Source organism: Sylvia atricapilla, chromosome Z (genome assembly GCF_009819655.1).
Source record: "Sylvia atricapilla isolate bSylAtr1 chromosome Z, bSylAtr1.pri, whole genome shotgun sequence".
In the NCBI taxonomy this organism is placed as follows: Eukaryota; Metazoa; Chordata; class Aves; order Passeriformes; family Sylviidae; genus Sylvia; species Sylvia atricapilla.
In genome coordinates, this window is record NC_089174.1 from 86,527,063 (window position 1) to 86,539,808 (window position 12,746).

Sequence of the window (12,746 nt, forward strand, 5' to 3'; positions counted from 1 at the left end):
GTCCAGCCCTGGCAGAGCTGCCCAGGGCAGTGGCGCAGTCCTTGTCCCTTGAAGGGGTTTAAAAGCTGTGTGGATGTGGCACCTGGGGACATGGGTCAGTGGTGGCCTGGGCCGTGCTAAGGAATGGTTGGACTCAATGATCTTAGACTTTTACAGCCTAAATGATTCTGTGATTTATTCTTGTGTTTCTCCTGCAAAGTCTCCTCCATCCACCCTTTCTGTTCCTGGCAGAGACTAAATCTGAACGTAGTAACTACCCACCAAGGGAGGCTGCAAAGAGACACTGTCACTGTGAGGAATTCATTCATCACCGTGGTTTTATTTAACAAGAACGAGCATGGCTCATTAACACAAAACTGTATTTTCAATAAGGTTAATACTCCAGTAATGCATAATTACAATATAATAATTTAACACACAGGAGCACTGTAAAACAACTGTAAAGGACTTTGATTATTACAGTTTGCAAATGGACCAGAAAAGCCATTTTACCATCATTACAAAGTTGGTTCATATTGGGGGATGTAGTGCATAGAAAAAGCATTGCATGCTACAGAATTAAATTTCATTTTACAGCTCTGCTAACCAACTGTAAAAACTGGAATCTGTCCCCATGGCTTGTGAAGGATTTTTTCCATAAAATTAAAAAGAAACAAAAAAATCCCCAACAACAGTGAAATTTTGCAACTGCAGCATTAATAGGACCCTGCTGAAGCCTAATTTTAAAAAGTCACAGTCTCTAAGGCATTTAATACCAGAGTTTTGTTTCTGTATCATTCTTTTTAATAACAGCATCTAATTAAAACATCTGTAAAATGCTGACAGTTTTTAATTTTATGTAAAATTCGAAAAGCAAATAACAAGATCTGCTCTAATGAAAGACAGCCACAAGTAGTTATTATTCAGCAGTGGTGATATTTTCATTTAAGTCACTTCTAAACGTGCATGATCTCTACCTTTAAGTCAGAGCAGAGCAGAAACATCAGTGGTATCATTACAGGCCCAGTGAGGCTCTGCTGGTGTTAGAGCTTTATTCACTTGACTGTTTCAGTGCGTGTTTTCAGTTTACCTTGTTCTGCAGAAGGAGACACTTTCCAGACAGGGCTTTCCATCAAGTATTCTTTGAAAAGTGAAAATAAGAAAACAGTGCCACACTCCCTGTGCGTGCTGGGCCCACATGGATCCCCTGCCCCTCAGAGCACAGGGTGGTTTCTGATGGATGCCATGCATGCACTGATCTTGGGACTTTGAGTTTTGAAGCAAGGATTAAGGTAATGGTGTGAAACAGATGTTTCTTCCAAGCTGGCTGTTCCCTTTCTCACAGCATCTGCTTCAGGATGTGTTCCACTGCCTCTGGGAAATTCTCACAGGTTAAGTAGGGAGCTGGGTTGATTTTGTCTTCATCTGCTGGACGGTATTTACCTGTAACAGATTAACACAAAGATCCCTCTACCAAACTCCTCTGAGTACCTTGTTTTTGTCCTCGTTAAAATTACAGCCTTGTCAGAGCAGTACCAACCAGGAAAATGCCCATTATTTTCCAAATCATCCCACAAGGCTTCCCTGGACAAATGCTGAGGCCTGCTGGGGATTCCTCCAGGGAATCCAGCTCTGAACCAAAAGAAGTGTTAATTGCACTGGTTCACTCTGCTGTACTGGCAAATGTCCACGTTGTAGGTTCTTAAAATAATAATAGTCATAGAACCCCAGAATAGTTTGGGTTGCAAGAGACCTTAAAGCTCATCCCACTCCACTCCCTGCCATGGGCAGGGGCACCTTCCACTATCCCAGGTTTTTCCCAGCCCCATCCAACCTGGTCTTACACACTACCAAGGATCCAGGGGGAGCCACAGCTGCTCTGGGCACCCTGTGCCAGGGCCTCACCACCCTCACAGGGAGGAATTTGTTGCTAAAAAACCTAAATTTCATGTTTTTCATTCTGAAGTCAATAATCCCTGTTCTACCACTACAGTTCCTGATGAAGAGTGCCTCTCTGAAGACTCTTCTGAAGAAAAGCAGAATTACTTCCCTTAATTTTTGACATATCACAGTGTGTGGCAGGAGCAGCTGCCACCTCAAAGAGACCTTACCCAGTCCGTGGGTCCATCAACAACAAAAACAATTCCTGTCAATCCCTCCAGGTTCCACTTCCATACAAACCAAAATTACATTTATAACGACCTATGTAATTATTGAGGAATGTCACCAGAGCTCCTGCACAATCAGAGGTCACATTGCTGTGACTGATTTTGGCAAACTAAGATGCAACAGTAACAGTTCCCTCTGTTCTGTGACTACTGCTCTGGATTTTTGAGTCAGAGCAAAAATTCACACCTACAAGAGCAGCTGTCCCCATGTATGACTTTGGTCACCCTGCCATCAGCTGGGGCTCCGTGCTGTGCTCTGAACCTATTGTCACAATGTTCTGCTTGACAGGCTGCTTCTGCCCCTGCACCACCCCAGCAGGGATGTGGAGGGTGAGCAGGGCTCAGGTGAGATCACTGAAGGCACCACTGTCTCCTGAAATTATTGATCCATCCAGTACTTACCTGTCCTTACCAAAATCCCCCGCATGCCTGCCTGCTGGGCACCACCAACATCATCCCTGCAGTCCTGGGACACAGCGGGAGAGCAGTGGGTTAGTGGGCACAGACACTTCCATGACCTTTTGTGTTTTGCACATCACTTAAAAGCAGCGACACAAGAGTCAGAGCTTTCAGCTGCCCCACTGGTCACACTGCACAGGGGTGGTTTTCTGTGTGCTCTCTGCCTGATCAAATAGTGACTGAAGTAAGAGAGAAAACCCCATGGATTACACACTAAATCCTGTGAACTTTTATGGAATTGTTTAGGTTGGGAAGCCCCTCTAAGATCATTAAGTCTGACCATTCCCCCAGCACTGCCCATATCTCCAAGTGCCACATCCACACAGCTTTTAAACCCCTCCAGGGATGGGGACCCCCCAATGCCCTAGGCAGATGTGCCAGTGCTCAAAATCCTATTTTGTGAAGAATTTCTCTCAAATATACCATCTAAACCTCCTCTGGCCCATCCTGAGGCCATTCCCTCTCCTCCTGTCCCTGTTCCCTGGGAGCACAGCCCGACCCCCCCCGGCTGTCCCCTCCTGTCAGGGACTTGTGCAGAGCCACAAGGTCCCCCCTGAGCCTCCTTTTCTCCAGGCTCAGCCCCTTTCCCAGCTCCCTCAGCCTCTCCTGGGGCTCCAGCCCCCTCCCCAGTTCCATTTTCTCTCCAGAAATGACAGTCCCATCCTTTGGAACCCCTCTTTGCACACCAGGGAGGGCAGCTCTGCACTGCTGGGCAGGTGAGGAGGGGTTTGTGCCACGTACATCTCCAATCATGACAGCCTCCTCGGGGGCACAGTCCGTGCCCCGCAGAGCCTCCAGGAAAAAGGTCTTCTCTGGCTTCCCCACCACAGTGGCCTTGGTGTCCGTGGCATACTCCAGCCCTGTCACAAAAGGTCCAGGTCCCAGACACAGGCCATCCTTCTTCTTGAAATACCTGGCTTTATGGATGGCTATGAGAGGCGCCCCGTCCAAAATCAACCTGAAGAATGAAAGAAAGGAGAAGAGAGTACAAAAATTACATTGAAGTCATTATATTTATAACTGAAGGCCTCAAGTGGCTTTCACGCAATCCTAGGGTGGTCTGGGTTGGAAGGGACCTTAATGCTCGTCTAGTCCCACCCCTGCCATGAGCAGGGACACCTTCCACTGTCCCAGGCTGCTCCAAGCCTCATCCAACCTGGCCTTGGACACTGCCATGGATCCAGGGGCAGCCACAGCTGCTCTGCCAGGCCTCCCCACCCTCACAGGGAAGAATTTCTTACAGGTACAGGAGGAATCATTGGACCTTAACTTCATATTTTAGCATTGACAGAATTACAGTAACAAGCTGCTTAAAAAAACCCTCAAAGCCACTTGATGCATTCATGTCCCTCTGAATTTCCCCGTTAACCCTGGGAGTCTGAGCAGGCTCCCTTCCACAGAACCTGCACCTCTTCTTTCATTCTCACATTTCTGTTATGGGCCCTGCAGGTTTTCGTCACAACAGACACTGCATCCTCCTGTCCTGCAGCAAAGGGAAGCTGTGTAGGTACTGCACCAGAGGAATGCTCCTGGTCCACCAAGCACAGCAGTGTTAGTGCAGTCCTCCCCTCCCAAGTTTTAGTGCAACAAGAGCCCTACAGACAGCATCTGGGCTGCCAAACGTTTTCCCTTTAATTTTACACTTTCTCCAGGCAATGCAGGTCATCCCAATCTTTATCACAACAGTGTAAAACACTGGCTGTTATTCTCAGGGCAGAAAGGAGGATTCAATTTCCCCATAAACCCTGATCTACAAAACAAAACAGAACAAGACAAAAACCTTTAAGAAAACAAAGTCTTGCTTTGCCCCTGTTGTAAGAGGCTGGCTGAGGTGAGCTGGATTCTCCCTGGAGGACGTCTGGAAGCTCTGAGCAGGACATAAATGATATTTCATTTCACTTAATTATCACAAAACACTCCTATTGAATCAATGCATTCCAAAGCATGCTGAACAAGAAGAGAGCTGGGTTGTGTTTCTGTGAGCAGCCAGACATGTTCACGATGGGAGGATGCCTCTAGGACACAGAAAAATTTAATTTGACAGCATCACCACAACCACTACGTTCAGCAGTTTGCAGGAGAGATCTCACCTGAGAGAATTCTTTTAAATGTGGCATCAAAATCCCACTTATACAGGAAGAGAAATTTAGTCTCAGTCATTTCAAGTGGTGCCTGGAGAACGGCCAGACTCTGTGTATCTCGTTTTGGGACTCATGTTGGGTTAGATTTACCTAAGTTAATGTTGGGTGTCAATGGAATAGTTGCCTACCACGTAATTAGTCAGCCAGGGCTCCTCACAGTCGGTGCAGAGGAAAAGGCACTCCTAGGGCACAGTTCAACTGTCCTATTTTAAGCACTATTAGGAAAAAACATGCCCTGAAGTGCCTCCCTTATCCCTCCAGAGCCCATTTCACCAGCACAGACACAGGAACCTGTGCTTAGATAACTGCATTTAATCAGATTCACATCAGAGTTCTGCAATCCCGATGCAATTCCATTTTCAATGCAAATCCCAAGTGACTTAATTATCTGAGCAAGCACTAAAGGAGAAGGAATAGGTCAGTGTTTCCACCAGGCCTAACAGAACTGACACCAGCAAAAGTTCATCCCCTACAGTGGACTGGGGGACACACCCAGAACAAATCACTGAGGTGTCACAGGTCAGACGGAGCCCATCCTGGGTTTTTTTAAGTGTCCTGGTCTTCACCCCCAAGCAAACAATGGATATTATTCAACAACAAATATATTCAGGACAGAAATACGAATCAGTAAAATTATGTAAGCACTGGGATACTCAATAGGTTAAGACCATGCAGCTGTGAAATTAAGAGTCCACTCATGATCTAAAGTAAAACTCCAAAATCAATTCCTTTGGCAAGGCTCATTAACAAGGCAGACAGGGCCAGTCTGGGTCAACATCTGCTGATGTAACATAGGATTGGCAGCAGATGAGATCAGCATTGGCCTCCCACTCAAAGAAACCTCCCTAAGACACTGGTGGGCAGTACTTGATACTGCCTCTTCGAATTTTATGGTTAGAGAGACAGGTTAAGGTGTTTGATATCACTGTTTTTATCAGATTTTAAGGTGCAAAACTGTGTGGTAGCCACCATCCTGTGAGCAAAGATTGGAAAGGGCTCATCACACACATCACCAGGGCTATGCTCAGCTACAGGCTCACATCCAGGGTCAGAAAGCTGAAGGCTCTTACAAGTTAAAATCCAGAGTGTGGAATCAAGCCAGAACCAGAGAGAAGGACACATGGCTCTGTACACACTGTTGCAGCCTGGCTCATGGATGGTCACAGACAGAGTCTATCCAACTTACCCCTTAGCCCAGAGGCAAAAAGAGCACCAAAAATAAAACACTCTAGTCAGCTCCATAGTCCACCCAGCCTAACAGGTTGTGCTAGCCAGTCCTGAACAGTAAATGCTTCAGAAGATACTGCTGGATATCCTGCATTAGGTAGGTAAGGAAAAATCTGCCTTAAAATCTGGATTTCCTTCCCTATAGCACACAGACTCTGAAGGCTGGGCCTTGAACACAGGATCTGCCTCTCTTAAAAAAGAGGAAACAGCCTCAGGCTGGGCAGGGCAGGGTCAGGTTGGACATGAGGAGGGAATTCCCCAGGAAAGGGGTGATCAGACATTGGAATAGGCTACCCAGGGAGGTGCTTGAGTCCCCATCCCTGGAAGTTTCCAAGGAAGGCCTTGACTGTGGCACCCAAAGCTCTGGGCTGGTGACAGGGTGGGTGTCAGGCACAGGCTGGGCTTGGAGGTCTTTTCCAACACAAATAATGCTGTGAATTCTTCCCCATATCCCTGGTTTTGTGTATTTCCCCTTGATGAATTGCTAACTTTTCCCCTCAGTGACAGCTGCGACTGTACTTCTGCACTTTATTTAGACTGAAAGCTGTAAAAATGAGATCTGGACTGCCTGAAGATCCTGGTGAAGAACCCAAATCCACCAAGACTAGTGACTCCCTCACACACAGCATAATGTGTGATATTCCTATCACTCTTTTCTTCCCAGAAAGAGAAGAGAGCCCAGCACAGGACACCTCCACTCCACCCCTGTCAGGGGCTGCCTTACCGAAAGGCTCTGTTCATCATCTCGTAGTGGAAGTGCTCAGGAGCCAGTCCCACCACCACTGCATTGGGGTTATCCGTGCCAATCCCTGCAAAACCAAAACAGGATCTAACTCACATTTAGCAGCCCACAATCAGCAAAGTGCATTTAATCACTTCAAGGCAAAAACAAGCATTTTCCTATACAGTCATATCACAGAGACTTTTTTGTCTTTTTGTCTTTTATGGCTGAAGAAAGCATCTGTGGAAAAGGTGCTGGTTTATCCAGAGTGTTCCATCCTCCAAGGAGCTGGACAGTCTTAACAGCAGCTGTGGGATGATTCTGCCACACTCCCACTGAAATACATCAGGACACAAAAATCCCTCTTTTAACTGAATGACTGCTTGCCACCTGAGAATCCCCCTCTATATATATTTATGTGCTTTGTCAGACAGAAAATCAGGAATCCAAGTGAATCCCATCCAGTTTTTCTATTCCCTCTAGTCACAGCAAATTCCACTGACTGTTGTTCCACGCATCAGTCTGATTCTGACAATAAAGATGGTACTGCAGCATGGCCCAGAAGTTGTTACCCTCGATTAATTTGGGCTTTTCTGGCAGGTCTTTTCCCAGGGTGGATTAGTGCCCTTGGGAACAGCTCCACTGCAGCCCCACCTCAGGACAAAACCAGCAGTGGAAGCAGAGTAGCACCAGCAGGAGGGTTTTACTAATGGCATGTGATCAGCAGCATCCTGCACTCACTGAGGATTTTGTTCCACCTTCAAACACACCCTTTACACCAGGACAACCAGAGCTCCTGGCTGGCTCTGCTAGCCAAGGTCTCCTGCTGCCTCAGCTGGCTCGCCAGCAAAACATCCACTCAGAGGTGCCACGGTGGATTTGTGACACCGCCTGGAAGCATCTGAGTCCTTAAACCAGGCAAAGGATTCCTTCAACTGCCTGTGACCAACTTCAACAGAGAGATCAGCCAAGAACAGCTCAATAGCAGCCACTAGCAGGAATTTAAAGCACTCTCCACTGTACTTAAACGTTCCAAGAGCAGCACTGAGGAAATGTGAGCCAAGCCCCTGTAGCTTGTAGCAAACCAAACAAACCACTCCAGACCCAAGCAATGTGGATGATGCACCAGTGTGCCCTCATGATACCTCTGCCTGTGCCATCTTTTACAAAATTAGCATCAGCTCCTGAAAAGCTGATGGAAAGATCCCCAAAACCACGGAGACTGAGCTGACTTAAATGCTGTCAGTGAAAGAGCTGCTGCCTCTGCTGTTTCTCACCTAGGAAAATCCTTCTTGGGAGCACAAATACAGAATATTGCTGGGGGCACATTTCTCTGGATATGATATTAGGTAGAGCAGATTACCAGGTTTCACTGCTCGCACAGAGGCTGTTTGTCTGAACATTGACCTCTCTGAGATTTCTGACCAGACTATGGCACCAAAATTTAACAGGAAATTATTCCTAGATCCTGGCAAGATTAGAACCTACTTAAATTACACTTCCAAAAGATATCAGTTTGTAAGGCAAGGCTGGAGCAAGCCATCCATACTTCTGCTGCCTTGACTTCAAATAAAAAAAATAAACTGAGTGTACACTAAACAGTTTTCAACTCTGAGTGGGTATCTTTGCTACTTTTGATGTCCAAGTGAGAACACATCATTTTCTGCTCCCCTTACTGGTGAGGGAGGGAAATGGGAGCAACTGAAAGCAAAGCAGGTTTTAGCCAAGTCTTTAGGGATGGCAATTTAGAGGAGTCAGGGTGATGAACCTTCTGTCACCAGTGAAGGTACCCAAGTATTTAGGGTGAAACCTAAATGTTCAATTTAAGATAAGCAGTAATTGCTTGGAGATTTAGCATTTAGTAATAAATCTGTTAACAGAGAAACAGCCTGCTGTGTGTGCCCACACACTGGTTTTTCAGCTCTTCATGAATAAAAATCTATGTTGGAAGTCAGGTATTAATTACACAAATTGACACATCTTTGCTATATAAAAAAACATCAGCACTGGTAGGTCCAGTAAAGCACCAATGACCTGGTGATAACTATTACTTCATATTTTACAGTAGAAATGAATGGAAAGTACTGAGTTTTACCTGAATTCCTGACTATCTGAAGGCCTTGGCTGCCATTTCCACTGCTCCTCAAGAAGATACAACTTCAGACTGTTTGATGTTTGATTTAAAATGAAGAAAGAACCCTTTGTGACCCTGCAAAATTCCATGTTTCAGGCTCCACCATGGCCGGTGGTCTATAGATGATCGAGGGCACAATGTTCACTAAGAGAGCTGTCCACTAACTGCTGCTCAACAACCAGCTGTGTCCTGAGCTCCTCACCTGTGAAATCAGGCAGGGCCTTGTCATCCACCAGGAGCAGGGGCCGCACCTGCTGCTGCTCCAGGAGGTTCCTGGCTGCAGTCAGGGAGGTGAAGATCTCGTGCTCAGCGATGTCGAACCCCAGCCCCGTCAGCCGCTCCAGCAGGTCCCTCTTGCTCTCCTTGGTGGTGTTGGTGACAAACCTCACGGTCACCGGGGCACTGCGCAGCCTGGAGGGGACAAGGGGAGAAACTGGGCACAGGCTCCTCCTGTTCTCACACCTGTGCTTCTCTTTGGGGCTAAGAAAAGCCCTAAAAGGCTGCAGATCACAAGGTCACACAGGAGACTGGTGCCACGCAAAAGCTTGCGTGATGTGGAACAGGCAGCAAGAATTACTCCTCTCAGGCCAACACAAGTCATCCTCCTCTCCCTCATCCACCACAAAAATTCCTCAGGAAGACAAGTGATTCCAACACCCTCTTCTCAGCCAGCATATCTATGATAAGTAATTTGAATAGCCTTTTTATTCAAACTACACAATAAACAAGACAGTCCCGCTTCTTGATCAGAATAAGCTTGTTGCCAAATTAATGTGTTGAATTCTACTGCTGGGTGAATTTCGCAGCAGCTGTGGCTCGTTCAGGGTGCTCCAGGAGCCTGTGTTACCTCAGTGGTGGTTTTATGTCAGCTTCTGCAGCCATTTCCCCCTTTCCTGAGGAACACCAGTATCACATAAAACCACATTATTGCCCTGTGCTGACAGCAACTGCTACCAAACAATCAAATAATTTTAAGTGACAGTTTCAACAGCATTCCCTTTAATTATTCCCCCACCATCACTTTTTCTGTTGCTATAGGAACAAACACAGTCATCAGGATTGTGTGGAGAACATCAGAATAAAGTTGGAGACTTGCGTGCACCTGCCACTTCCTTCTCTTGTTTATCTCTTGTTTTACACTGACCCTTCCCAGGTATGAGCTGGTAAAAAAGTCTCCTGGTTGATAATAAAATAAGAATTAATATGATTTTTCCCTCTGGCCATCGATAGGGAACTGTGAATGTTGTAACCCTAAAACAGGCATCTCTGCATTTATTCCTTAAGCAAGCTGCATGCCATTCCTCCAGCTTCTCTTTGGGAAGGACAGGGACATGGACTGGCAGAACAGAGAATGGGATGACAATTTTTTCAAACCTCTGAGCCAAAAGACCAGGCTGTTCTCTGACACCTGCTCTGCACACCTTGACAGCACATTATATTATATGGATTTTCAAGAACATTGGCTCTCATCTGGCACAAGTTCTCCCTGCAGCAAGAAACACAGTGCAGTGAGTGAAAAGGAAATTATTGAGTGCCCAGTGTTTTAGCAGTTTTTACTTCCTTGCAGTTTTACCCCTTAAGGACACAATTACATCCACAGCATCATCTGTGGGAAATGCAGCTTCCTAACCCCTCTGTGAACTTTTCCTCTGACCAAGAGTCCAACAGTATAAAACCCTTTGCAGCCCATTCAGCTCCAGTAGAGAGTTCAGTTCTGCTCCTATATCCTGATTAATCTTCAGTGCCTCAGAATCTTAAAGTGCCCTCCTTCATTCACCACAATATCACCTGTCACTGTGGGATTTCTCCTTGTCCATTGCAAGATGTCTTCTCCAGGAAAACACCACAAATATTCCCAGGACTGTGTGTCCTATTTCATCACTGACTTGGCTGGAATAAATAATTTTGCTAATCCTCAGTGTCTTTAGGCACCCTTTGACCCACAAGAGAAAGAGTTAACTAAACTGTCCTGCTTGTTAATGTGTTGAAATCCCTACAAAAGAAGGAAAAAAAGAGGTCGCGTAACTAGCAGAAAAAAACTTTTAAAACTTTTCTCGGTAATAACTGAGAAAAGTGTTGTCTGAATGAAATGAGAACTCTGCACAGGTTGCCTCGCTCCCTAGACCAAGCTTTTCTGTCACCTCACTTTATCTCAGCACAGATCTAAAATATCTGACAGAAGATCAGGTCCCTGTAGTTAAACAAAGCCCCGAGGAACAGCTCAGCTGAACTGATTCTGGGTTAGTTCACCAAAACCAACTTTGGCTATGGCTGTCTCAAATGTGAATCAATGGAGCTACCTTGAACAGTGGGGGTTTTACATCTCGAAAAGGCTTAGAAAACACAAAGCAGGCCCCTGAGGAAAGCAGCAGGGGCTCAGGTGACACCAATATCTCCACCCTCTGAGCTGAGTTCACCTGGCACCAACACAAGGCAAAGGATTTGGCCACGTGTTTGCCCCGCTCACTCACCCCTTCGTGCAAACAGCCCTGACACAACCTCTGATACCAACGGGGCAACCTCTGACAGAGGAAACCTAAAGAAAAAAAGGGGAAACTTGCCTTTTGAGGGCCTCCTGGGCTCCTGGTACAGCCGAGTCCTCGACGTGGAGGGTGCCATTGAGATCCACCAGCACAGCCTTCAGCGCGCGCCGCGCCGACATCTGCCAGGGCAAAGGGGACACGGTTAAAAATACACATTGTATCTCTGGCTTATGGCAAATACTGAAATAAATACTATATGTGTAACACTAGAGAACTCTGCTGTATGAATATAGTTTATTTTCTGCTATTAAAGAAACTTGGAAATAGTAGCGTGATACATGTATTTATTTCTTGAGCTACAGCGTGATATGTAGAATTTTTTTTTTGTTCATGTAGCTAACTCAGAGATGGCAAAGGAAATCCCCAAAATTCTTGGATTATCCTATCTGGATGAAGGCAATGGTGACAGACCCAAGAACTCCAAAGGAAGAATTTATTGATCCTCTGTTACCAGGGAGTGGGATGACAGAACGGAGCCACAAGGAAATTTCATCTGAAGGACTGGAGCCACAAGGAGAAATAAAAATAATTGATCTGCAAGATGGAATGAGGGCAAGTCAGGGGTGGGGGGGGTTGAAGCCAAGAGAACATCTAAAAGGAATGTTTGAGTAATGCATGAGGGTCTATGAATATGCAACATGCTGATTCATTTAAAGAAATGTTCTCTGAGTTAGTTAGCCCTGTGCTCTTGGATGAATGCCAAGCACCCAGCCACATTCTGCTTTATTCTGTCTCCTAACTGTCTTTTTATTAAACGTCTTAAATTTTACTAAGAAAGTGAACCTCATTTTTCACAGACAGCACCCCAGGGGCTCCACAAGCACCTCACTGCTGCCAGCACGGCTCACAGTACGAAATGGGCCCCCCTGGATTGGGATTTTAAAAAAAATCCCAATCCAATTAAAAAAAAATCCTAATACAATTAAAAAAAATCCTTTTTTTAAATTTTTAAAAAAAATTTTAAAAAGTATTAAAAAAAAACCCACATAATTGATGGGGTGATGGGTTTGGGTTTTTTCCCCGAAAGACTCTGTGGAAATCAGGTGCTGCTTGTTCTTCAAGTGCATCAAAACAAAACAGAATAAAGTTCTCTGAACAACTCAAGGGTGCTGAGGAGAGGGTCATTAGGTCCAGGGTTGCAGGCTCAAGGCCTCAGCAAGAGTATTTCAGTAAGTCCCACCAATACCAACAGTGAAAATAAAGACACAGTGCTCTGGCTTCAAAGCTCAAAATGCTCTGCCAAAGTGGATATTGTTAATTTTATTTTTGTAAAAGAGAGCTAGGGTGATGCAGCCCACACCACAGCCACTCTGAGGTGGTGACAGTCAGGACTTCGTGTTTTTTTCAGCCTGGAAGCTCTCAGGGCTCATGTAT

General features: G+C 45.8%; 1 protein-coding gene across 1 annotated transcript; it reads right to left on the minus strand.

Annotated features, from left to right (window-relative positions):
* Positions 1-299: 299 nt before the first annotated feature.
* Positions 300-11,537, minus strand: HDHD2 (haloacid dehalogenase like hydrolase domain containing 2). Its single transcript, XM_066339530.1, has 6 exons — positions 11,391-11,537; positions 9,032-9,240; positions 6,699-6,783; positions 3,348-3,564; positions 2,550-2,613; positions 300-1,422 (listed from the first exon to the last, which is right to left on the minus strand). Exons 1-6 carry the CDS (start codon positions 11,489-11,491, stop codon positions 1,319-1,321), a joined length of 780 nt encoding a protein of 259 aa, XP_066195627.1. The 5' UTR covers positions 11,492-11,537; the 3' UTR covers positions 300-1,318.
* Between the last annotated feature and the right edge of the window lie 1,209 nt (positions 11,538-12,746).